Source organism: Jaculus jaculus, chromosome 1 (assembly GCF_020740685.1).
Source record: "Jaculus jaculus isolate mJacJac1 chromosome 1, mJacJac1.mat.Y.cur, whole genome shotgun sequence".
NCBI lineage: Eukaryota > Metazoa > Chordata > Mammalia > Rodentia > Dipodidae > Jaculus > Jaculus jaculus.
This window is the reverse complement of record NC_059102.1, coordinates 36,458,324-36,484,949: the sequence shown is the minus strand read 5'-3', so window position 1 is coordinate 36,484,949 and position 26,626 is coordinate 36,458,324. Positions and strand designations below refer to the sequence as shown.

Below are 26,626 nucleotides of genomic sequence, written 5' to 3'. Positions count from 1 at the left end.
AAAAAAAAAAAATCACAAAATCAATTCCATGGGCTTTGATCGGCATTTTTATTTTTTAGATGAAACAGAACACAACATAATCAACTAGAAAATACCAGAATGTACTATACATTTTAAGGGCAAATACTGTTTTGTGAAACATTTCACTTATTTAGTATGTATCCGTGTATGTGTTGGGACACAAATAGTTCTTGCCACAGTTGCGCTAAAGAACTAAAGTCTCAGACAAGGGACACAATCATGCAGAAGAGCAGGGAGAGGGGACTCTGGGTGGAAGTGATGAGTTTTAATGCCCCAGCCAACACCCACAGTGACACCCAGCTCCTCAGACAACTTCATCTTTGGGACTGGACTTTGCTCCGAGTCAAGCAGCACACAGACGCACAGACGCTATGGCAGCAATCCTGTGGGTCTCTGTCGAGGAAGGCAAGGTAGATCCATCTTGTATCAAAGTACTTTTAATTCTTAAATTAAAACCTGAATTTGTACTGGCCTCCAGAAGGCTCTAGTCACAGACCCCCGACTCTTTCTAAAGGACGTCTTCTTTATGTGGGGCCACCATAAACAGTGGCCACCTCACCACAGGGAAGCTTCCAGGCCTCTGGTCATCTCTAATCTAGGATATGTACAACTAGGTTTGTGCAGGCAGGGAACACGTCAGGCAGCCGCTTTGGTGGTGTGGACAGGATGGCGTTTCTTCACTGGATTTTGGTGACTGCTTCGTGGATGGAGGTGGCCACGTAATCAAGATTTTTGGTGGTCAAGCCGCACATGTTGATCCGACCACTGGGCAGCAAATAGATGTGCTTTTCATTGACCAGATACTCAACTTGCTTGGCTGTTGGAAAGAAGACAGAGTGAGAGCAATTGGACCCGTGAAGCAGTGGGCATCCAGTGGGTGTGGGACAGTTAGAATCTGCCTTCTTTCTCCTTGTATGCAGAAGCAAACAAAAGGAGCTGCTTGGTCCAGCCAACAAGTAGGAAACTACATTCACTGGATCTTGGGGTACCTCTTAAGTTACTAATGTCTAATTCTAAGGAGACTCAGTATGACTACTTCTGAAGGGTTATTTTTAATCCGGGGATCTCCCAAACAAACCTTTCACATTACACTCAGGACACCCCTATCACCTGATACCAGCCATGACACTACAGGACTCCCACGGACACAGAAAACTGGCTGCCCAGTGTTTCCTTTTTGTCTTCTTGGACTGCCTGCTCATTCCTGAGCACCTGGTAACATCCTCCCTTTGACATTTCATTTTCATAAGACACTGGGCAAGGCCCTGTGCATTGTGTACTTGACAAACGCTGTGTGAATAAACCAATAGGCTGAAAAACTACAACACCCTGTGCCCTGGCACCCTCAGATCTTGTTCACCTCTCAGCCTCTCTTTGGACACAGGTTCCATGTTTACAGAAACATACCTCTCATGAAACAGGAAGGGGCTGCCTGCACATAATGCTACAATCCTTAGGGTGGTTTTGCTTTACTGTAAATCCACGATAGAATTCTAGCAGACTTTTGTACCAACTAGCACCTTGAAGACAGCGTTCATCTGATGGAATGGAATAATAACATCATGCTAATTAAAGGCACAATACACCATGCAGGGAGTGTCCTGAGCACTTAGATAGCCTCTGCTCCACAGATACTCACTGTCCCTACCCTGGTTGGGACTGGTGCTATTTTTGTTTTTTATTAAAAATGAGAGTTTTATTTTTAGGGAGGAGTTTGAGATGCCAGTAAAGGTTCTGAACTCTCCCTCAGAAAAAGGCCATGTCAACATATGTAAATTTTGTAATTTTGTACTGTAATTCTGGGGGCCTCACAGATATCCTGAAGTACATCATAGACTCCAGGCTAAAAGCTCCTGTTCTGACAGTTAAAAGGAATAAAATTAGTACTGTAGAAAGAAAGTGGTAGGCATATGGATATTCACTATGTGATTCCTTAACGCTTCTGTATGTTTTCTTAATAAAATGATAGAAAGGAAAAATAAAACAAACCCTGTTCTTTAAGGAGACAAGTGAAAAAAATGATAAGTATATATGATAAATGATATAGTGTTATGTGCAGAGGTCCATTCTCATTGCTTTTCAATTCTGAATAAAACTGATTTTCTACTCTGGGTAACAGGAGAATAGGACTATTCTGTGGGAAGCAAGATGACAACTGAGGCTCATTCCCATTATGTTACGATTGCATTGGGATGCCATTGCTTTCATTCCTTTTTTTTTTTTCCTTAGTTTTTTGAGGTAGGGTCTCACTCTAGCTCAGGCTGATCTGACCTGGAATTCACTGTGTAGTCTCAGGGTGGCCTCAAACTCATGGAGATCCTCCTATCTATGCCTCCCAAGTGCTGGGATTAAAGATGTGTGCTACCATGCCTGGCGCAATGTCATTTCTTTTAAGTGAGTGTATTCTCCAGTCCACAATCCTATAAACATGTATAGCTAAGTGGGCTATTCTTTCACTTTCTTGAGTAGCTTCATTTTTCCCCAAAGTATTTTGAGAGGTCTTTAAGACAAACTCTATTACTTATTTATTGACATTTCTTTCTGTTATTTTTTTTCCTAAGTCCATTTCAAACTAGCACTCTGATGGCCCATCATAATAATTCCTGGATCCTCCACCATGCTACCATCAATACACTTCCCCTAGAGCCACTGAGTATGCAGGTGAATAGCCAGTCTGCAACAGGCTGACAGTGGGTGGCCAATATGAGCTCAGGAATTACTGTGTAAATAAATGGCTTCTCGAGCATCATAAAGGACCCTAACACTGATGCGCTCTGCTGACGGCTGACCAAAATCATGCATGGCTTCCCACCAGATTTCTTTTCAGCTTTTAATTCCAATTATGTGAGTTTTCATTTATGAAATGGAGAGGTAACTTTGTAACATCTTTTTGAGGACAATACCTGGACAATAGGAAAGACCTATTAAGAATTTCAGTTCCCTGGAAAATTCCATGTAATTCTTACACTTAGGTTGAAGGTAAAGCCAAAAGATATAAAGTATAAGGACACTTGATGACATGCTGTTCATAAGAAAAGGTTCCAAACTACAAATCCTTTTGCTTCTCTTCCTAACCCACAAAAATGTAAAGAGCTAAGTCACAGGTCAGTAGGACAGACCACAATAATGCTCTTGAGACTCAAGGAGTTCAGGAGATAGTGAGACTGAGAAAACTTAACTTGTCCCCAGATCAACGTAATGCCTGACCAACTAGGCAACAGCTGGCAGATGTGAGCTCACAACCAGCACGCAAGGGGAAGTTGTGTCTATGTGGATACATGTGCTCAAAGGAGTAGGGGCCACTTACGGTTCAACCCAGTGAAGCTGAACATGCCAATCTGCTCAGTGATGTGAGACCATGTCCCAGGAGTCTTGAGGGCTTCTAATCGTGCCCTGAGCTCAGATCTCATGGTTAGAATCCGGTCAGCCATTGTCTTCACATTCCCTGTCCTGAAGCAAGGACAGTGACATAAATACCCATCCACACAGGAGAGATGGGGCACAAAAACACACAGGCTTATTAAACCTGTAACTTAAGCCAAACTAAAAATGGGCTCACAACCTGCTTCTCACAGTACATGGATACCTGGACAGCTGAACAAAAGCCAGAGCCACAGACTTTAGTCGAGTGCTAGGCTCAGGTACACTGGCTGTAATACCACTGTGTTTCTATCCAGGCTTCGCTGAGATGCTGACAGAGACAGGCTAATATACTGTGTCAGTCCTAATAATTGTATTGTACATTTAGCTATTACTTGAAAGCCACTCTGGTTTAAAACAAGATAAAATACAGAAGTCTTCTGCCTTATCTATAGCTTCACTTCCTGTGGATTCAGTTACCCATGGCTAACTATAGTCTAAAATATCAAATGGAAAATGCTAGACGATTTTGTAACATTTAAATAACTTTTATTACGGTATCTTGTGATAATTTTTCTATTTCTTTGTTATTATTAATCTTTGACCATGCCTTATTTATAAGTTGTTAAGTTTAGTCATAGGTACATATGTAGAGGAAAAAACAACACAGGCAGAGTTCTATGCTATGGGCAGTTTCAGGAATCCCCAGAGATTCTTGGAACGTATTTTCTGTGAACAAAGGAGAACTACTATTCATGAAAATTAGAGATAAGAAGGGAAGAGCCAAACACTGTCAGACTGCCCTGAGGTTTTTATTCTATGAGGAATCCTTCCATAGCACAGAAGTGGGCATGGAGGAGGGAGCCACTGTTCCCAGGGTGCCTCCTCCTGTCTCAGATGCAGTGCTACACACGAGGTAACTATCAGCCCCGTTACAGAACATCTGAGGTTCAGAGTATAAAGTGACTGTGCCCTGCCCATGCCGAGGTAAAAGGAAGAGACCTAGTTAGATGCCATGGGACAATTACAGTACTGCATTCGCATCCTTCACCCATCAGGCTTACCATTCTTTAAAGAGCTCAGGGTCTGAGAGGGTAAAGGCCACAATTCGTGCCCCTTGGGCAGGAGGATTAGACCAAGTAACTCGCACAATCTTCTCCATCTGGGAAAGGACCCGCAGGATGCTCTCAGATTCTTTTCCAACCACGGTCAGATTCCCCACTCGCTCATCTGGAGAGAAGATGAGAACTAGGCTTAGCTGCTGATAGGCAGTGGGGATGGGAAGGCAGGGCTGTGACTCTGGAAAGCACTCACTGTAGAGCCCGAAGTTCTTGGAGAAGGACTGGGCACAGAAGAGCTCGAAGCCTTCAGACACAAAATAGCGAATAGCCCAGGCATCTTTCTCTAGGTCTCCAGATGCAAAGCCCTGATAGGCTGAGTCAAAGAAGGGGAACAGAAAGCGGCGCTGCGAGGAAGGAAAGCAAGTCAGGGCAGGAAATCCTTCCGGAACCAACCTCAGACATGGGTCCTTCCTTCCCCAGATGGCACCTGGAAGGAACCTCTATAACTGAACTTTTCTTGTATTTCTCATCTGTGTGTATTCATCCCCTTCCACTTTATATCTCATTTTCTGTTTAGCTAAATATAAACCAACAAACCTAACTATTTCAGCAAACCTTGTTTTTTAATAGCATGCTGTACCAGAGCACTGAGATACAGTTTTGCCAATAGGGCTCATTTCTGAGGCTTAGAAGTACTGCCCTGTGTTAAGTGTCTGCATGAACATCTTCTGTACTGTTAGTAAAGTGAGACTTGGCATCCAGGGCCTCCTCAACCTGAGGGTCACCCTACCAGGTACTCAAGATGAACCAGGCAAACCCTCTGTTCTAATCTCTCATCTCCTCAAGGAGCTCCACAAACTGAACTTCTGGCCCCTGCTGGGCAATCCGTGAGTGGTCACCAGTTCCGGGGCGTGCCTCTTCCGCTCATCCCTATGTCCAATCACACTTGGTCTCATTTTCCCCACTGCCACATACTTCATTCAGGTTGTCATCAACTTGTATCTGAACAAGGACACCTTCTAGCCGCTCTCCCCGCCTATCTAATCTTGCCTCCTCCTCTCATATATTCCATGGGGAGTAACCAGGTTGATCCTTAAGACAATGGATGCAAGGACCAGAGCCCATTTACTCAAGCCGTATCATTCACACTCCCTCCACTCTCTCAGAAGTCCAGGCTGCAACAAGAATGGTCAGCACTTCCTTAAGTGAGCCATTATCTCTGCCCTATGCCTCTACCAGCTCCTGCCAATGTTGGCTCAACTCCTCCCCTTCCTACAATAGCTTGGAAACCACTTTTTTCAGGAAGGCTTCAGCCACCACCAGCACCACTGTCTATGTACTGCCTGGGGTTCAGGCTGTGTACCCCACAGACCCATTCACATAGTGTCTCACGGTACCACAGGTGCCCTAGTACTCAACTTGTCTCCACAAATGGGCTGGGTGCTCTTTGAAGGGCTATGTCTGCTTTGTTCACTACCAGATCTCCATGACACCCAAGTACCCTATAATCACATCCATATAGAATGTACACACAGTGAGCAAGAAATTCTAATCTAGAAAGTTGTCCCAAAGAAACAAAGATTATTATTATATAATTGTTCAAAGTCTGAAATAAACCTAAATGTCCTTCAACTGATGTACTCAATCCATAAGATGACACATCCATGAAAAGAATATAATATAGCTATGAAAAACAATGCTGTAAAATGTTAAATGGCATGCATATAAAGAAGTAATGGGGAGGGGGGCTGGAGAGATGGCTTACCAGTTAAGGCACTTGCCTGTGAATCCTAAGGACTCAGGTTCAATTCCCCAGTACCCAAATAAGCCAGATGCACAAGGTGGCGCATGTGTCTGGAGTTCATTTGCAGTGGCTAGAGGCCTTGGCGTGCCCATTCTTTCTATCTGCCTCCCTCCCTCCAACAAATAAATAAAAAATTTTAAAAAAGGAAGTAATGGGAAAAAGCAAAGTATGTTACAAAGCAAAATGATTCCAACTTTGCAAAACATAAACTATGCACACACATGCATACACACAGAGCCTAACAATCCACCACAACACGGCAGCAGTTTCTGCCTGGGTGACAGGATTTCAGTTTTCTTCTTCAGACTGTTCTCTGATTCCTGAGTTGCTCAGTAAGCCACCTGTGCTTCTGAGCATGCTAAATGACACTTGCTGGAGGTGCTCTGGGAGAGCAGTTACCTTCATGACAGAAGCAATCTGCTTCCACTGCTCGGGAGTTGGGTCGGTCCCAGTCGGGTTGTGTGCACAGGCATGGAGGACAAAGATGGAGAACTCGGGAGCATTCTGAGGAGAAGGAGGCTACGTCAGCTTTGACACAGCAGGGACATCAGGAGACAGACAGTAGCAAAGAGGTTAGCAACGAAAGACAAAGGGCAACCGTGTTTGCAAGGTTCTTCCATGTCTCTCTCTCGTACCTTTTATAGAATTCACTATGTGCTTTTGGAGAAACATCTCTGATTCTCACTTTTCAACTGATTCAAAAGTCTACCTTACTGTTCCTGACACCACAAAATTCTCTTTCTTTTAAATGACCCACCTCCAGATCATTCAGGAACCCCTGGAGGTCAAGTCCTCTCTTCTGTGCATCCCAGTAGTGATAGGACCGAATGTCTTTAAAACCAGCAGCAGAAAATACAGCATTATGATTCTCTGCAAAGCAATGAAGGAAGATGTTAAGTGCTTTTGCAAGCATGAGAGAGAAAGCATAATTACAAGGGATACACTTTCAAGGCCCTCAGCTCCATGTCCACTGGATGTCATGGAAGCTAAGGGTTGAGACAGAGATAAATGATTGCACCAAGAACAAGTTCAGCCAGTTACACGCATGTTAAGCTAATATGCTACCACAGTGCGGCTTCCTGCATCCTCCTTTTATCTCCTCTGGGGAGGTTCAACATAGACTGAAATAAAGATGCCAAGAACATTGGGAAAAGGTGTGCTCAACTGGAATCTGAGCAGCAGGTTTCTCATGTACTGCCATAACCCACTGCTCAGGGACTCCCAAAGGCCTGTGCCATGGCTGGATTCCAGTTCCTGCATGACCAGTGAGTATCATCCTGTTCTGCAGCTTACCCCAGGTCGGGGAGGATACGTAGACAGGTGTGTCCTTGTTGTTTGTGCCATTGTACCATCGTGCTAAGAAGTCGGCTCCGATTCGAAGCGCACCTGTTCCCCCCAAACACTGCACACCTCCTACCTGAAAGAGAGGAAGCAGAATCATGGGCAGACAATGGTGAGGTCAGATGGTATCAGCCAGAGGAATAATGACAAGTGCTTAGTCTGTGCCTGCTCTGTTCTGAGCCCCTGAGGTATAGCATCTCATCAAAAAATGTCCAACTACACGAAGAAGGTCCTACTTACTTGCCTGAGTTTCAAATGAGAAAACTGAGAGATGGGATACCTTTATTCAAGTGTCCAGCCACTGAACAGGAGAGCCTTGTCTTCAACCCCACAAGCCTCATGCCGATGGGCAGCTTCCCTTCTGAACACAGAAGATGGATGTGGGCCATATTGGTTTGGGCCTTGGAAGGCAAACCCAACTCCATCTCCATCTCTTTGGCATCCATCCCAAGGCCATGACTTCCAGCAGAAGCCTAGACCAATATTTCTAGCCATTCCTTGCATGAACTGTGTGTCCAGAACTCAGGCTTGTGAGCCTTAGGAAGGTGTTCGAACAAAAGGAACATGATGCACAGTGCTTCTTCCCTCTTGCTAGCACCCTCCTCTCATCTTAAAGTGACCTAATATGGACAATATAAAAGTCCTGTTATGCCATTTACAAATTGCTTTCATATCCACTCTCACTTGATCCTCACACACCCTGTAAAACAAGTTTTACATCCCTAACTGGCACACGGTGGAACTGATCCAGAGAAGTAACGAGGTCACAAGAGGACATACAGCAGGGCTGGTATGAATCACGTCTTCCCACTCTGGATCTGGTCACCACGTCCTCTGTATGCTGGTCTGTCACCTATCTCGGATTGTGCCCCTTCAAAATTCTAGTGAGGTGTCAGAAGAACTCTTCTGAGAGAGAAATATCATAAATTTCATTCTGCATAATATGTCTATATGGATAGAGAAAGAAAAGATCTCATGAAAACATCTGTCTAAATAAAAGAAGGGGGCTTGGCATGTGACTTAGTGGAAACGCATTTGCTCAGCATGTAGAAGGATCTGGATTCAAACCTCAATAGGATGTTTAAAAAAGAGAGAGGGCTAGAGAGATGGCTTAGTGGTCAAGGCACTTGCCTGAAAAGCCTAAGGACAAAGCTTCAAGTCCCCAGTGCCCACATAAAGCCAGATACACAAAGTGGGGTATGCATCTGAAGTTTGTTTGCAGTGGCTAGAAGCCCTGGTGCACCTATTCCCTCTCTCCTTGCAAATAAAAAAGTAAAATATTTTTAAAAATTAGAAGCTTTGTCTTCCTTTTTGTCTGTTTTTCCTTTGTTAGCTTTTGACACCAAAGGGATTATGCACTGAAGGCAGGTAAGTGCCTAAGTGGCTGAATTCTCTCTCCAGCCCTTAATTTTCTTTATGAGAAAATTGCTTTATGAGAGAGAGAGCGAGAAAGAAGTGGCATGTCAGGGCCTTCAGATATTGCAACTGAACTCCAGACGCATGCACCACCTGGTGCACATGTGTGACCGTGCACTTGTATCACCTTGTGCATCTGGCTTACTGGGGAGTTGAACATGAGTCCTTAGGCTTCGCAGGCAAGTGCCTTAACTACTAAACCATCTCTCCAGCCCTCCAGCCCCTAATTTTTAAGCCACCTTCTCTCTCATTCCAGAAAGCAAATTCACTGTTAGAAAATCAACAGGCAAGACCAAAAATGTACTTGAAAGAGATAAATTCACTTCACTATCCTGAACTACACCTTGTCATTCATATCATAAACAACACATAACAAATATCAGGTTCTTGAGAAACTCTCATGCCCTAAAATCACATAAAACACTGGAAAGCACCAGCTCTAAATATCAGCAATGAGTAGAAATGAGTCTAGTAGCCAGGCATGGTGGTGCACGCCTTTAATCCCAGCACTTGGAAGGCAGAGGTAGGAGGATCACCATGAGTTCGTGGCCACCCTGAGACTACAGAGTGAATTCCAGGTAAGCCTGGACTAGAGTGAGACCCTGCCTCAAAAAACTACAAAAAAAAAAGGGGGGGGGCTGGAGAGATGGCTTAGCGGTTAAGTGCTTGCCTGTGAAGCCTAAGGACCCTGGTTCGAGGCTCGGTTCCCCAGGTCCCACGTTAGCCAGATGCACAAGGGGGCGCACGCATCTGGAGCTCGTTTGCAGAGGCTGGAAGCCCTGTCGCGCCCATTCTCTCTCTCTCCCTCTATCTGTCTTTCTCTCTGTGTCTGTCGCTCTCAAATAAATAAATAAATAAAATTTAAAAAAAAAAGAAGAAGGAAAGAAAGAAAGTTGTTTTGTATAGTGAATAATGTAACAATTAAATTCTGAGAAATTATATTCGGCAAAAATATTCCTATACATGGTAAAAAGGGAAGTCATCAATATCCAAGGAAATAAGTTCAGACTTCTTAAAGAGCCAGGTAACTAGATCCAGGTGGCTAAACACAGTAAGGGAGAGCCAGTCAGGACTGGTTAAAACTGAACAAGACACATTTAAATTAATAAAATAGAAAGGAATTATAACAGACACACAGAGTTAACATTGATACATTTTATTCCACCTAATTTGCTCAATAAAAATACTTAATAAAAAAATGGACAAGACAGGCTCTGCATCTCCTATGTTAGCATAAAATTTCTGAACCCTAGAAACTTATCTGACATCACACCTTGCTCATGTTGCTTTCCTGTGAGGATAGGAGAGCTGACCAGGAGTTGTCTGCAGACACACTGCATTCTCCAGGGTCACAGCAACTCTCAGAGAATGTAACACACTGTGCTGCACAAACGTGCTGAACTGGCTGCATGGGGGATGGAAAAGACCTGAGTCACAGCCAAAGCCATGCCTCCTACAGGCTATGGTCAAAATGAGAGACTCAGGTACCATCATGGCCCACAAGCCCCACGGCTATCTGCATGGTTCAGTCACTTCAGAACCTGAAGCATTACTGTACAGGAGATGGAAAGGAGACATTTTGTCTGGATCCTATGGTCTGAAGATGGGGAAGTAGTAAGAACAATAGGATCCTAGGAAACAGAGCTCCTTAAAATAGGTGAGGGACCTGACAATGTTAACTCTTGATTAGACTGCTCTAAGGTGGGGTGTCCAGTCTTCTGGCTGCTCTGGGCCACACATGAGATGGAGAAGATATAATTACTGTTTGCTTTCTGGTTCACTCACTCATGCTTCATCCCCAAGTTTTGGCTCAAATACCATTTGTATTCCTGACTTAACCACTCTAGTAAAACTGAATCCACCCTCACTCTTACTCTCCATACTGCCAGCATGTCTCCTCCTACTCTGTGTGGTAACATTTATCACCTTTACTATGATATCATGTTATTACTATGCTTGTAATTTATCATCATAAAACTGAACTTTAGCAGACCTTCTAGCGTTTAGTCACTGCTGGGTACCTGTATCTATCTGTAACAGCATCTGTTGGGTTAATGAACGACAAATTCAAACATCCTGGAATCTCAGGGGATTCCATGTAGGTTAAGAGCTAAATGCTGAACAATTAATTACAAGGTAAATAACAACACTAGGATCTTACTTGGGGTAAACTATGAACTTGAGGCAGATAGAGCCTTACAACACTAGACATTATAGTAAAAACACAGTGAGCACTGTGATTCCCTGGCTGCAAGCAGCAATGATAACTCAGCCTTGCTTGAGATGCATAGACATGACCCTTGGTCGGGTGGGGACGGCTTGGCGGTCTCAGAGGTCAGAACTGGAGGAGTGGATAAATGAGACAGAATATTTCATGCAGAGCAAAAAGCCCAGCAAGGGTTCTGAGTCATGACAGGGCCAACAGGGCTGAAAAACAGCAAGTTTCTTAGAATAGCAGGATCTCTAGAGACCAGGGAGGAGACAGGTATCAAGCTAAGAGGCTGGGCTTTACTTTGTAGGTAACAGGAGAGCTACCATGGTGGGGGTAGGGAGGAAAGGTGACATGATTACCTTTTTCTCCTAAGAAAGATGTTTCTGTTTCCTATGACTTGGATTTTCTTTTTCATTTTTGTATATACTAATTGGGTTTTTGTTTTGGAGAGGGGTTAAATTTTGTTTTGTTTTGTTTCAAAGCAGAATCTCACTCTAGCCTAGGCTGACCCGTGGTCACAGATGGGCCTCAAATCCCCCTGAGTGCTGGGATTAAATGCATGTGCCACCACACACTCACCCAAAGCTCCACTCCATTACTTTTTAGCAGTAGTATAAAGAATATATTAGTCTCAGGGTGGCCTCGAATTCATGGATCCTCCTACCTCTGCCTCCCAAATGCTGAAATTAAAGGCATGCACTACCATGAGCTAGAGTGAGACCCTACCTCGAAAACAAAACAAAACAAAAGGTTACATTAGAACTAGAATAAAGAGGAGACTAGAGGCAAGAAGGCCAATAAGGCTGTTAGAGAAAATCTATAGGAGCTGCTGCAGGGCTGAACTAACAGAGACCCAGGGGTGGGGAGGACTTCCAAGGAGACAAGAAAAGCTCTGAGCTCAGGCTAGCTACAACCTGCAGTAATGCAGATGCCAGAAGAGTATCTGAAACTAGCCCCAAACAGGGTACTTGCTGCCATCAAGACTGGTATTTAATCTTGTTTTACAACCAAAAATACAACCCAGGATGAACTAGACTAAGAGGGAGAGAGCTATGGCCCCAGGTCAAGGCCACCAGCTGTAGCCTGGGTCTTAACAGTATTGAGAGGTCAAAACAGGGATCCAGGGGCAGAGAAACAAGCATCTGCCAACAAAGTAACTTTAGGAAATGCAGGCTTCTCAGAGGAAGCAACTCCCCAGCACAGAATCTCTGGTTTCATGTGTCAGCAATACAGTTCCAACTAATTTAATATAGTGTTTATGCAGAGACACATATCTTCCTCCCCCAATGCTAAAGTCCTCTACTTTCAAAGTTCTGTTAAGACTTCCTGTTTCTGTCTGAGGGAATAATCACTTTACAAAGCAACTTTCCCATCTGATCCCTACTCTACCAATTTCTAGCCCATCCCTTCAGTTCCCTGAGGCAAGCCACAGCCTCACATAGCAATCCAGTCCAAACACCTGATTAATTAGTTAACTGCTTGCCTAATCAATAACCTCAGTTCTAGGACCTTCCCCAGCGCCCGCCTGCTTTGGAACACATGCATAAATATGCAGGTGCCCAACCTTTATCTTGCTGTTCTGCTCATCAGGGCATCTAGTTAACATGATACACAAGAGAAAAAAACGTACTGCAAACAGCAGGTGACACCTCAGATGAATCCAAGATATGTTCCATCAATGAACTATGAACCGTGGCCTGTACTACAACGTGGCTCAGGGAGAAGGAGGACAGATGGTTTAGTTGCACAATACTGAACTGGAACGTTGCTCTCCCTGCTTCCCACCTCCAGTCAGGTTTATCTTCCTCAAACAACACTTTCATAGTTAACTTTCTGTACAAACCTTCAGGCAGCTTCTCCAGCCCTGGCTGCCAAAATCAGCTTGCTTCATCTACCTAGAGTACCCAGCTCTATTCAGACAAATGTCTTTACAACCTGGACTTACTCCATGTTCTCTCTGTGCCTGGACACCTCCACTTAAGAGGAGTAACCCCTGTGTTTTCCCCTCTTCTGTACTTTGCAGTTCTCAAACCTGGGTATACTTTGCAATCACCTGAGGAGCCTTTTAGTCATATATCCTGGGAGGGGGGCAGGAAAAGGAGAGGGGAAGAGGGGGTGATACTGATTAAAATTCTGATTTAACTGTCTTGGCATAGGATTCAGGGGTCCAGTTGACAAAGCCCCCATGATACTAATGTAGAAGCCAGGGTCCTGGCTGGGCTGGGTTCACACACTCTTCAAGGTTCAAAGTTCAGCTCAACTGTGGTCCTTAAGGGTTTCCTTTCCTTTAAATTACTACAACACCTGGAATCTGTCTTTGGCAGTTACCTTGCTGGGTCAAAACAACTGACCAGAAAGGGTTTATTTCCAGCTTACAGTTTTGAGTTTTCTGGTGGCAGGGAAAGCATGGCAGGGGCAGACAGCCGGGTCTCACAACTTCACATCAGCAATGAAAATGTGTCAAGAGTGCACAGAAGCTGGGCGTGGTGGCACACACCTTTAATCCCAGCACTCGGGAGACAGAGGTAGGAGGATCGCTATGAGTTTAAGGCCAGTCTGAGGCTACATAGTGAATTCCAGGTCAGCGTGGGCTAGAGCGAAACCCTACCTTGGGGGAAAAATAAAATCCCTTTGCTTGCCATCTCCAGTGACTGCTTCTCACCTAACAGCTAAAACATGATGATCTACTGGACAAAACTCAGCAAGTGAAGAAGCTGGGCTTTGTATACAGCAATGCTACTTGCACTACCAGGTTCCTGAAATCACAGTAATTAAAAACTTATTTATTCACAGTTCTCACGATGGGTAAAACTCTAAAACAAACTGAATTTCCAACCTTTTGAGTTTGTTTCTTACTTTCACGGTTTCTAAACAGAAAATATATCCTCACCCCAAACTCACCCGATTCTCCTTGACAGCTGGGCTGTCATCCCCAAGAGCAAGGCGAGAAGCTCGGGTCCGGAACTCGGCCAGGCCCAGGATGGGCAGGTACTCGTGGTTGAGGCTATTGTCATTGGCAATCTTCTGCTCCACCTTCCTCACCACTGGCAAAACCCAGGGCTGGCAATCATCCGTGCGGTACGCTGAGCATGGAAAAGAGGAACAGACAGAAGTCTCACTTTGGAACTCTGAGCAGAGAGAATTCCACCACCTTCTGGCTAAAACAGAATAAGCAAAGGCATTCACTTACTGGGCACTGCACAGAGGGACAATGTGGTTTGTTTCCCTGTGGACCAGACAGCTCTTCACTATGTGAGCTCCAGAACTAGATGCTAAACTATACCTGGGACATCACAGAGCCTGATCAAGTGAGAGAGAGGAAGGAGAAGCACTTTGCAAACAGAAAACCCTGTTCTGAACATGATCCAGACACTGCTGGTGCACCGACGCCTCTAAACCCTGTTCTGAACATGATCCAGACACTGCTGGTGCACCGACGCCTCTAAACCCTGTTCTGAACATGATGCAGACACTGCTGGTGCACCGACGCCTCTAAACCCTGTTCTGAACATGATGCAGACACTGCTGGTGCACCGACGCCTCCAAACCCTGTTCTGAACATGATGCAGACACTGCGGTGCTCTGGCGCCTCTAAACCCTGTTCCGAACATGATGCACTGCTGGTGCACTAAAGCCAGTGGTCTACCAGTCTTCTTGCATCTGCCTGTCTCCAAGAGCATCCCCCAAAAAAGCTAGGTGTTACTTCACAAAAAATCCATACTTTCCAACACAAACATGAAGAAAGAAAGGGGAAAAACACACAGACTTCCTCCACTTGTCCTGAAAATGCACAGGCCAAACAGGGAGCAAACACCCTGTGCCTAGAGTCCAGTAACTGGTTACACAATCACCAAGGACCCACTTAAAACATCCTTGTCCGCCCTCTATGTTTTGACACTAGCCAGTGTTGACTATTTTCCCAGTTCACCCACTATGTCTGCTTCATATTGATCTTAGTTTATCTACTTCGCAATACTTAATCTTGCTTTTTGGTAATTTCTTAGCATTTCTTCTATACTGAATACATTTTAAGCCAATTTGAGTTAGCCAGTCACTGATTTTTCCCCTGCAGTACCCTATGCTTATGCTAGGATTATAGCCTTACAGACTAGCTGCTTTGACCTTGCACCCAAGCCAATAATCTCTCTGAATAAGATTCCTGATAGGGGTCATTTGCCTCTCTGCTCTAATGTGTAGGCCTCTAATAATCCTATGCAGATGATTCTGGAACAAAATTTTTGGGTAATGCTGACTCAATTTTATCTTGTTGATTTCTGTCTAACATTAGCCCATCTTTAAAAGAAAACATACTTTAGGGTGGTAGTTATTACTTACTAAACACACATTAATTGTAGAAAGTTTAGAAAAACCCAGAAAGAAAATAATAAGCATTACAATTAACATGTAATCCGAGCACAACATTCTCAGCTTTGTTTTCCATGGGTACACCCTTCTATGAAAACTGGATCATACTATAAGATTTTCAACATGCTTTCTTCCCACTTACATGAATATCTTATTAGTTTTCTGACAGGTGATATATCTGTATGTCCCCATCCTATCCTTTTCTTCTACTTCCCAAATTCTTCTCTCCTCAAACACTTTATTGTTAGATTCTTACCATCCTTCCAGAATGTTTTCTATGATAAGCAAGTAAATATAGCTTTTCACATTTGCTAGTCTACTTACATGCTATACTGTTTTGTTCCTTCTTTTCCACTTGTAAATATGTGGGGGGGTGGGGGGGGGCGTTTCAAGATAGAGTCTCATCATCCCAGGCTGGTCCCAAACTCACAGTGATTTTCCTACCAGAACCTCTGAGTGCTGGGACTAATGTTGTATTCCACCACTCCTGGCTAAATCTTTTTATATTTGTGCATAGAAAGTATCTTTGTTCTGTTTTCAGGTGACAACTGATGAATGAAATGTATTTTATTTTGCCAGTTTTCATGTAAGATATCTGAGTTGTTTACAATCTCTAGATGTTAAAAACAATACTTCAGCAAACCACCTAGTACACATGTCATCTCACATATCCACAAATACATCTGTAAGATGCAGGGTTGAAAACGGAAGTGCTGGCACAGAAAAATGTGTATTTGTAGTTTGGACAGACATTTCCAAATTGGTCTCCTCCGGGACTCTATCAAAGTACATTCCCACCAGCACTGTAAACAATATCAGCTTACCCACAACCTCACCCACTGAATAAATTTTTACCATGTCAAACTGTACATGGTGCCTTGAGGCAGTTTTAATTTGCATTTGTCTTATTTGAATGCAAGTCAGCATTTTTCATATGTAAGAGCCATTTACAATATCACTATAAAAATGAGATAAGGTTCCTTCCTATGCATAATTTATTAAGTCTTTTGCTTTCAAATATTTGTCACTATGAACAGTATGTCACAGGTTCTTATATCTCTATATGTGAGTGTTTTAGTGGAAATATTTCTAAATGAAAAACTACAAGGTCAAAAGGTATACAACAAGCTGGGCATGGAGCCTCATGCCTTTAATCCTGGCACTTAGGAGGCTGAGGTGGGAGGATATGAGTTGGAGGCCAGCCTGGGATACATTCCAAGTAAGACGCTGCCTCAAAAAGAAAATAGAGGGCTGGAGAGATGGCTCAGTAATTAAGGCACTTGCCTGCAAAGCCTAGTGACCTGAGTTTGATTCCCCAGTACTCATGTAAGCCAGGATGCACAAAATGGCGCATGTGTCTAGAGTTCCCTTGCAGTGGCTATGGACCCTGGTGCACTCATTCTCATTCTCTATTTTCTGTCTCTCTTCTGTCTGTCTTGCTCTCTGCTTGCAAATAAAAAAAAGAAAAAAAAAAAAAAAAGAAGAGGGCTGAGCGTAGTGGTGTACGCCTTTAATCCCAGCGCTCAGGCGGCAGAGGTAGGAGAACCAATATGAGTTCAAGGCCAGCCTGGGACTACAGCGTGGGTGCCAGGTCAGCCTGTGCTAGAGACCCAACCTTGAAACCCTGCCTCTCCCCAAATAAGAAAAGTATACAATAAATAAAATACTTTATAAGACTATTTTGAATTTTTGTGTCTATCTTCTACTCTACCCTCGAGGTAGGTAACCTCTACAAACCTCAGAAACATATCAGACAAATAAATAATAAAATTTGTGCCAAACTCCAGACTGATACTGCTACCAGCAGTCTGAGTTAGTGACTCTAACTCACAATCCTCTCACTTCGCTCACCTACTCACTGACCCGCCAAGCTAACTCCCTCTCAACAAATTTAAAAGGCCTGCTTTAAGAGGTGGAATCCGATCTGGATTTTGTTGTTTTGTTTTTGCATCCAAGGAAGAGCTGTCATTGAGGCATATCACCCTATCTGATCACAATGCCACCACTGTTAAAAGTGCTCTTGGGGGACTAAGGAGATAGTTCAGTGGGTAAGAGCTTGCCACACAAGCATGAGATGAGGATGTGAGTTCAGATCCCAGCACCTATAGAAAATGTGGGTTGTGGTGGTGTATATCTATCACCTCAGTGCAGGAGAGGCCAGACAGAAAGAGTTCTAGGGGGGCTGGCAAGATGGCTTAGTGGTTTAGAAGCCTAAGAACCCCGGTTCAAGGCTTGATTCCCCAGTACCCACATAAGCCATATGCACAAGGTGGTGCATGCATCTGGAGTTCATTTGCAGTGGCTGGAGGCCCTGATGCCTCTCTCTCTCCTTCTTTCTCTCTCTACCTGTCACTAATAAATAAAAATAAAACAAAAAATGTTAAAAAAAAAAAAAAAAAAAAAAAGAAAGAGTTCTAGGGCTTACTAGCTAGCTTGGCTAGCAGAATCAGTGAGCTCCAAGTTCAGTGAGATACCCTATCTCAAAAACTGAGGTGAAGAGCAACCGAGAAAGACATTCTAATGTCAACCTCTGGCCTCTATGTGTGCCCCCCACACACAGTTAACCAAGTGAAGATACAGCCTACAGAATGGTAGAAAAATCTGCCAGCTACACATCAGACAGAGAACAAATATCTAACACACACAAAGAATTCAGAAAAGTAAACATCACCAAAACAAATAGCGCCCCCACCCGAGAAAAAAAAACAGGCTAATGAATTAAACAGAGTTCTCAAAAAAAAGAAATACAAATGGCCAAAAATATTCTTAAAGTGTCCCATCTCTTTCTCTCTCTTTCTTTCTCCCTCTCTCTCTCTCTCTCCTCTTGCATCTGTGCACTCTCACTCTGTCTCTCATAAATAAGGAAAAAAGGGGGGGGGGGGGTAGAGAGTGGCTTAGTGGTTAAGGTATTTGCCTGCGAACTCCCCAGAAACCATGTAAACCAGATGCACAAGGACACGCATGCACACAAGATGGTGCACACCTGGAGTTTGGTTGCAATGGCTAGAGGCCCTGTCACAGCAATTCTCTTTCTCTCATAAATAAAAAGTGTTCAACATCCTTAGCCATCAGGTAAATGCAAATTAAAACAACTTTGAGATTCCATCTCTTTCCTGTCAGAATGGCTACCATCAAGATAATAAATAAATGCTGGCAAGGGTGTAGGGAAAGAGGAACCCTTATTCACTGTTGGTGGGAGTGTAAACTATTATAGCCACTGTAGAAAACAGTGTGAAGGAGTCTAAAAAAGCTGAAGATCTACCATATGACCCACTTATACCACTCCTGGACATATTCCCAATGACTCTACAGTCTATTACAGAGATACTCATTAACCTATGTTTACTGCTGCATTCCACAACATCAAGCAAGGATGTGGAACCAGCATAGATGACCATCAACTAAAGGATGAATAATGAAGATATGGTATATACATACCATGAAATTCTCTTCAGCCATAAAGAAAATGAAACTATGAAATTTTGTTGGAAAACAGAGTAAGACCGGAAAATTTTATATTGTGAGGAACAGAAAGGCAAACCCTGCACGCTCCCTCACATGAGGATCCCAGCTCAGAGCCTTTACAAGTGTGGGTTATTGTGAGAATGGCAGTATAGATGCCAAGGAACTAGAAAGAAGCCCATGAGGAGGAGGAAGAAAGCTGAGCTTCAAGGGAGAAGGGCAGGGAAGTAGCAGATCCTAAGTGACATGACAGTCAAAGGGGGATGCTGGAGGTGGGAGGGTGGTGGCAGGGAGGGGGACAGGGAGAAGGAACACACGGGGGGGGGGGGAGGGCAAACCAAAATTATGTATATTAATGAAGATTTTAAAAAATATTTTATTTATTTAATTAGAGAGAGGGGCAGATAGAAAGAGAAAGAGAGAATGGACTCACCAGGGCCTCTAGTCACTGCAAATAAACTCCAGATGCATGCACCATCTTGTGCATCTGGCTTACATGGGTACTGGAGAATCGAACCTGAATGTTTAGGCTTTGCAGGCAAACACCTTAACCATTAAGCCATCTCTCCAGCCCTAATGAAGATTAAAAAAAAAAAAAAAAAAAAAAAACTCTTGGGGGCTAGGGATATAAGGCAGTTGGTAGAGTACCTACAAAGTCCTAGGTTGGATCCCCAACACCACATAAAAGCAGGCATGGGAGCACATGCCTGTAATCCCAGAGCTTGGGAAATGGAGGCAGGAGGACTGGAAGCTCAAGGTCACCCTCAGCTATATGGTGAGTTTGAGGCCACCTAGACTATATATTTAAAAAAAAAAGAGGGCTGGAGAGATGGCTTGGGCTGGAGAGATGGCTTAGCGGTTAAACGCTTGCCTGTGAAGGCTGAGAACCCCAGTCAAGGCTCGATTCCCCAGGACCCACGTTAGCCAGATGCACAAGGGGGCGCACGCATCTAGAATTCGTCTGCAGTGACTGGAAGCCCTGGCGCGCCCATTCTCTCTCTCTCTCTCTCTCTCTCTCTCTCTGCCTTGTTCTCTGTCTGTCGCTCTCAAATAAATAAGTGAAAATAAACCAAAAAAAAATTTTTTTTAAAAAAGAGAAAGTACTCTTAGGAGAATCATTTTTAGAAGCAGTATCTCATGATTGTAAATATCTTCAATGGTACCAAATCTTCATCCTTTGAAAATCAATTTTGGAAATGCATCAGTTCCAGTGAAAAGGATGGGCGAATATACTGGAGCATATTCATGGAGAACAATTATAAAAAGATGGTCTCTTATGTCCTACTTCTTTGGAGGTCATTCCAAAAGAGGGTTTCCTGAAATCAGCTAGAGGGTAGCTGCTTTGGCCTTGTGCCCAAGCCAATCATCGATCAGAGTAGGATTATTCAACAGGGGTCATGTCCATACTATGTAGAAAGGATGCTACTTAGATGTACAAAAGTGTGAGTATTCACAGAAAGATCAGTCCTATTGTACTTCAGGTCTGTGACTGGGTACCATATATAATGTACAATTACGCTGTATAGCTAAATTTATAACATGCCATTTCCTATATTATAAAATATGAAAGAGAGAAAAAAAGGCCACAATGCTGCTATTCTTACTGCTACTGTACACTCTGAAACCCTAAAAGAATGTGTAACACCACTTGAAAGTAGAGAGGGAGTTGAGGCAATGTGTCTGTAGTGTGTCAGAAAAAAAATAATTGCCCAATTCAGATGACTCCTTCCTTCTTCATTACCTAATTTTCCACAGGTTCAATTGTAAACGCTCAGAATGCCTCGCCTAATTGCCCTTCCGAGACAACTCTGCAGGTTACTCATGGAGCAGGGAGGCCCAGAATTCTCAGCAGCACATTTCCTTCCCTGCCAGAAACTGTTCCTGTTCTGTTTTAATCCTACTTCTCATTCACTTATTCATTTAACAAGGACTTACTGAATCTCAAAGTAGTCTTAATTTGCAGTTCCCTAATGGCTAAGGATGTTGAACACTTTTAAAATATTTTTGGCCATTTGTATTTCTTGTTTTGAGAACTCTCTGTTTAGATCATTAGACTGTTTTGTTGTTGTTGTTTTAATTAGGCTATTTGTTTTAGTGTTTAGTTTGCTGAATCTACCATAAGCCAGGCAGCGGATAGATATCACCTGTCTTTCAGAAAACAAAACATGTTGAGCCATTAATCTTCTTTGAGGGTTAGGAAAACTTTACAGGGCATCAAGTGTGAAAGATGAATAAAGGTTTAAAAGGAAGACAAGAAAAGAGAGGTGTTCCAATCAGAGAGACACATGTGCAAGGTTCCCAAGGTAACAACAGCATAAGGTTTTTGAGGATCTGCATTTTCACGGAAGATCCACAAAGAGTAGTACAGAATCTTGAAGTGTCTTCTAAAGATCTTCTATCTTATTGAAGAATGAGCAAATGCATTCAAGCAAGACAGTGACGTGGACAGCTGTACATTTTAACAGAATCCCTTGAGTGACCCTATGGCAAATAAACTGGGCAGGGCTGAGGGAGGTGGCTAAGGAAGAAGGCTACTGAAACAGTGCAGAAGGAAAATAATGAAGACTTGTAAGGAAGTGGCAGTGGAGGATGAAAGATAAGAGGGATAGCCAAACAGACTTCTGAACTAGTGAAGAGAATCCAATGACCATAAGCACAAGATAAATATATGTTGCCCAAGGGAAAATGTTGCTGATAACCTCAATGCCCCTCCAATCCAGATAATGAATAAGAAGCTGGGGTAGGTAGAGTAGCTCAAGATACAGAGCAAAGGAAAATAAAAAAGATGGAGGGCACTTAGAGAAGATTCCAAGATGGAAATATCTCGTAAGTGTAGATCCTGATGGTAAATGAAGCCACAGGGATTTACTAAATGTACACATAAGGCACTGTGCTAAATCTTTCCTATTACTTCATTCTCATTCAAGCCCTGTAACAAACCACAAAAGAAAAAAACGTATGTTTTAGAGACCTGGAAACTGAGTCCAGGAAAGCTAAGTAATGTGCCTAAGATGACAAAAGTTAGGCTATGATACTACTGAGTTCAATAATCCACAGCAGCTTTTTAACTTTTATTAAAATTAAAAGTAAAGTAAGCCAAGCGTGGTGGCACACAACTTTAATCCCAGCACTTGGGAGGCAGTGGTAGGAGGATCGTCGTGAGTTTGAGACCACCCTGAGACTACAGAGCGAATTCCAGGTCAGCTTGAGCTACAGTGAGACCCTACCTCGAAAAACAAAAACAAAACAAAACAAAAAGTAAAGTAAATGTAAAATAACTCTTTTAAAAAAAAAAAACAAAAACAAGAAATGTCTAAAAAAACATGAAGCAAGTGGCCAGACTGCATCAGGGGCCTTTTTATCAGCATATCCAGCTCCACGCATCACTGCCTTTCTACCTGGGTCAGTCACATGGGTTACAGGTAGACCAAAAGGAAAGGAAGAACAAAGGCAATGAAATGCTCCATCACCTTGATCCTCCTCCTCCTTCTCCTCAGATCTGCACTGCCTGCACCATCCCCTTCCAAGAGTCCATGCAAATACACCCAAGTTTCTTCTCCACCTAGGATATTGGGAGAAAACCAACAGGACTCAAAAACACTAGATGCAGCATATTTTTCCATTGTTTTTATTTGAAGATTCAAGAAACTATATTGAAAATAACAATAGCAAGCACAGTTATGTAGGCCAAAAGAACATTAAATTTACACATTTGGGGAAAAAATGGACTGGAGTCTGATGAAATAGTCTGTTGCACCTGTATCTCCCTGCCCTCACAGACACATCAGTGTGAGGCTTTGAGAAGCACCGAGAGCACTGACTGAGCAAGCGTGGTGCCAAGCAAGGGAAAATGTGATCCCTACTCTGCTTAGCCACAAGGAAACTATTGAAACAGGCACAGCAAGAAGAAAATCTCTGAGGAAACCATGTGCACGCAGGAACTAGCTAATGAGATCATAGTTGCCCTTCGTTCTAAAACTGTCCGCTGTCAGTAGAACCTGAGGGAGAACTGCCGCTGAGTTTGACCTTAATCTGGATTTCCTTCACAGAGAATAAACTCGGGAATGTGTGGAAATAAAGATGAAACATATGAAAGCACCACGAGGGGGACAGAGAGATGACTCAGTGGTTAGAGAGGACTGGATTAGATTCCCCAGGACCCACGTAAAGCCAAGCACACACCCATTCTCTTTGTTTCTCTCTCTCTCATAGTAAATAAATAAATAAGAGTATTTAAAAGCAAAAGGTCATCTTTTATTACATTTGATCACACCGTCATCTGAGCACCTGCCATCCACAAGATAGGCGACAGCAGCTTTTAGTTGCGTGTCATGGAGCGGGGGAGATGGCACTCACATATCATATTTCATACACAGTTGTTTTATCCCCAGTCAACTGATGGCCAATAAAATTGCCCTACACTAGTCATGGAATGTACTAGGGAATCTGGGGGTAGACTTCCAGTAGAATGAAATCAGAGAGAAATAATTCAGTCCTGATACCTCACTTTACAGAGTCTCAAAGATGTCAAATAAACACCCCAAGGATACCTCACTAGACTGCAGTGTTTGGCCTGCTTCCGGGTCTCCTGCCTCTTCCCTTTGCAGGCCACTGGTTGCTCCTAGATAATCTGAACACATCCAAAACAGAGTGAGCAGAGACCTTGGGACCTGAGACCTGGCTGGAACCAAGTGGTCATATGACACGGGGCAAACTGCATCTTCCTTCTTGTTCCCTACTGCTAGACAAAAAAAAAAGATGGAACCACCACCCGGAGTTGCTGTAGGCATGAGGTGAGAATGCACAAGTAACTCAATGGCTCATGTTCTTAGGTTCCTGGAAAGCACAACAAAGGCACTTCCCAGTTGAGATAGGAATCTAAGATGAAGACCATGATTCAGGGCCATCTGGACTCTGGCATAAACTGAGCATGTTAATTCTTGATCCAATGTCATAAAGTATTTCACTTTTCAGTTACTATGAGACCCACTCAAGGAGAACCAATGGCTAACACTTATATAAATGCTACTTACATTCCAGACATTGTTCAAAGTACTGTAAATGCATGTAATCTTCACAAAAACCCTGCATGATAACTCAAAGGTACTGACCCAATAAAATCAAAGGTAATGAAAAATCTGTCCAGAAATAAAAGACTTAGAGATTTTTGGAATGGATTAAGAGCTTAAAAGATGCCCATTCCAATTAAATTTGAGATAATCTTTCAGTATTTCTCCCATTCTGCTCCTGCTAAAAATATCACATTCCCTCCATTGTAAGACAACCCAGCACTGATTTATCTTTTTAATACTTCACTATGAAAAATTTCAAACATATACAAAAGTTGAGAGAATATCATTCTTGCCCATGCATCTGATACCCAAATTCAATAAGTCATCACTTTTCAATGATTTTTTCCCTTGTTCCCCATGTCCCTTGATGAAACTGTGTGTGTGTGTGTGTGTGTGTGTGTGTGTGTGTGTGTGTTAACAAGCACTATGCACAAATACATTCTCTGTGAAAATCCTGACTCTGAATCCCTTTCATGTCACTCCTTGCTACAAAATAATTCCACTTCTTCTTTCCAAATGTCTAGTCCTTTCTAGGCCTGTTCCCTAGCACAGCACATCAGCCTGCTGGCTTTGTGTGTGGCAACACACAAATCACAAAAGTGTCTGTGGGACTTCAAACACCCTAGTGACAGTTACAGACATAACTAAGTCACCAGAGGCTAGAGTTAAAAGGAATTTCAGAGACTCCTCAATACAGATGTCCTCAGCAGATGAGTAAATTGGGGATCATGCTCTGAGCTTCCAAGGCCCAAGAAAAACAATCAAAAATGAAAACCCAAGTGAGTGGCGCATGGTCCGCACTCATTTCCACATTACCTATCTATCTCTGAGGGCCAGAACCATCTCCCCTGATCCCTGCAGGCAGCTTTGGCTCATCTCAAAGCGTCAGATCTCGACTGGAGTAACGCTTGCTGATTTTCAAACCCTTGAGGACAAAAACCAAGCCTCAATCTTCCTTACGCGGTTTAACAAGATTCCTAATTGGTACCTGGTGGTCACTCAAATATTTACCAACCCAGACCACAGTTCCCTAAGGCTAACACTTCTCTTATTCCCACTTCCCTGCTACTTGAACCCCAATCTTATCAGGCTTCCCTACCTTCCTCCCTCTCCTAGCCTGGCCGACCCCATTATTTTAGAGCATGCAGTACACAGAACACAAGATGAGGAAATCAAAAAGACTGCGTTTGTGTCCTGGATGCTACACGTGTTCTTCGTGACCTTGAACACATCCTACCTTTTCAGAGACTCCATATGCCCATCCGTAAAATGGGCACGTAGGTCGAAGCCCTCGTAGATCCTGCCTCGTCTCCAGGGTCTCCATCTCCAGGCACAGCCGAGCTAAGCTTCAGCCCACCCACCCCCCCCCTCCGCAGGTCCCACCACCACCACCAGGGCTGGGTCCATCCCACGCGGCTCACATTTCACGGCTCAGCATCCTTACCTCCCACTCCCAGGTTGACCTTGCGGGGATCTGGGTCCTCCCGGAAGTCGGCAGTGAGCTTAAAGACCAGAACCGGCTGGGCCTGCGGAACCTCGGCAAAGAAAGACGGAGGCGCCATCGCGACAGAGCAGGAATCCGCCAAAGCCACTCTGCGGGTGTGGGGAGCTGCTCGGTCCGGTCGGGGCACTAGGGCTGGAGGAGACTCTCACCTTCAGCTACCGGGCGGGGGCAGGCCCGCGGCTTCCAATGGCCGAGCCGCGTCCAGAGCTTGGCAACGCGGTCAACCAATCACGAGCTGCTGACGAAGAAGAGATGGGTGGGAAGAGGCGCTAGTGGCCAATCCAGGAAGAGAATCTGATCGGAGGCTGGTGATGATGCAACCAATGCGATTCACACCGGCGGAGGCGTGGGCGGGGCCGGGATGATTGGCAGGGCGTGTTCCAATAACCAAGACTTTTATTCTTTGCGGCAGGAGTCCGCTGGCGCCTTCCTCCTTGACCTTCCAGGGCCTGGAGACCAACCTTGGGAGGTTACCGGCGGGCTTTCAGGACAGGTCTTCTTGTACCCGCTGAGCAGGTGACTGTCGCCGCCAGGCCGGGCTGGCAGCCAGATCCCCGGCGTGTGCGCAGGACGCGAGTGCTCCGCCAGGACGTGCACCGGAGACCGCGCGGACGACCTTGACCATGGCCCCTGGGTGTGTTCCCAGAAAGAAGCCTTGCCTTGGTCGTTTGCTGGGAGATGCTGCCGAAAGTACGGAATAACCACAGACTGCTTTCTGCTGAATCTCTAGTTTGAGAGTCTTGCTTCCTAGACAATCCTCAGGGACCTTCGGGATCTGGCAAGACGCCTCTCTGCAGCTTCCCTCCCCCGCAAGCATGCAAGATCTTGCTGTCATCAGCTGGCTGGTGTCCAAATTGCCTCTTAATTTTGTCAGCTTCCCTAAGAAACTCTTTTACCCAAGACCCCCTGCTCCACCTGTTGTCCTTGAGGACCCAAAGCAAATATCAAACCTTTGGAAAAGCTTCCCTGAAAATCTCTTTCCAGTGCGTACGTACTTTGTTGTCCACG

At 44.0% G+C, this 26,626-nt stretch overlaps 1 protein-coding gene across 1 annotated transcript; it reads right to left on the bottom strand.

The window, feature by feature from the left end:
- Window positions 1-29: 29 nt before the first annotated feature.
- Window positions 30-25,807, bottom strand: Got1 (glutamic-oxaloacetic transaminase 1). Its single transcript, XM_004669881.2, has 9 exons — window positions 25,559-25,807; window positions 14,117-14,298; window positions 7,540-7,663; window positions 7,004-7,116; window positions 6,646-6,750; window positions 4,696-4,846; window positions 4,446-4,611; window positions 3,329-3,471; window positions 30-838 (listed from the first exon to the last, which is right to left on the bottom strand). The coding sequence occupies exons 1-9, from the start codon at window positions 25,674-25,676 to the stop codon at window positions 699-701; spliced, it is 1,242 nt and encodes a 413-aa protein (XP_004669938.1). The 5' UTR covers window positions 25,677-25,807; the 3' UTR covers window positions 30-698.
- Between the last annotated feature and the right edge of the window lie 819 nt (window positions 25,808-26,626).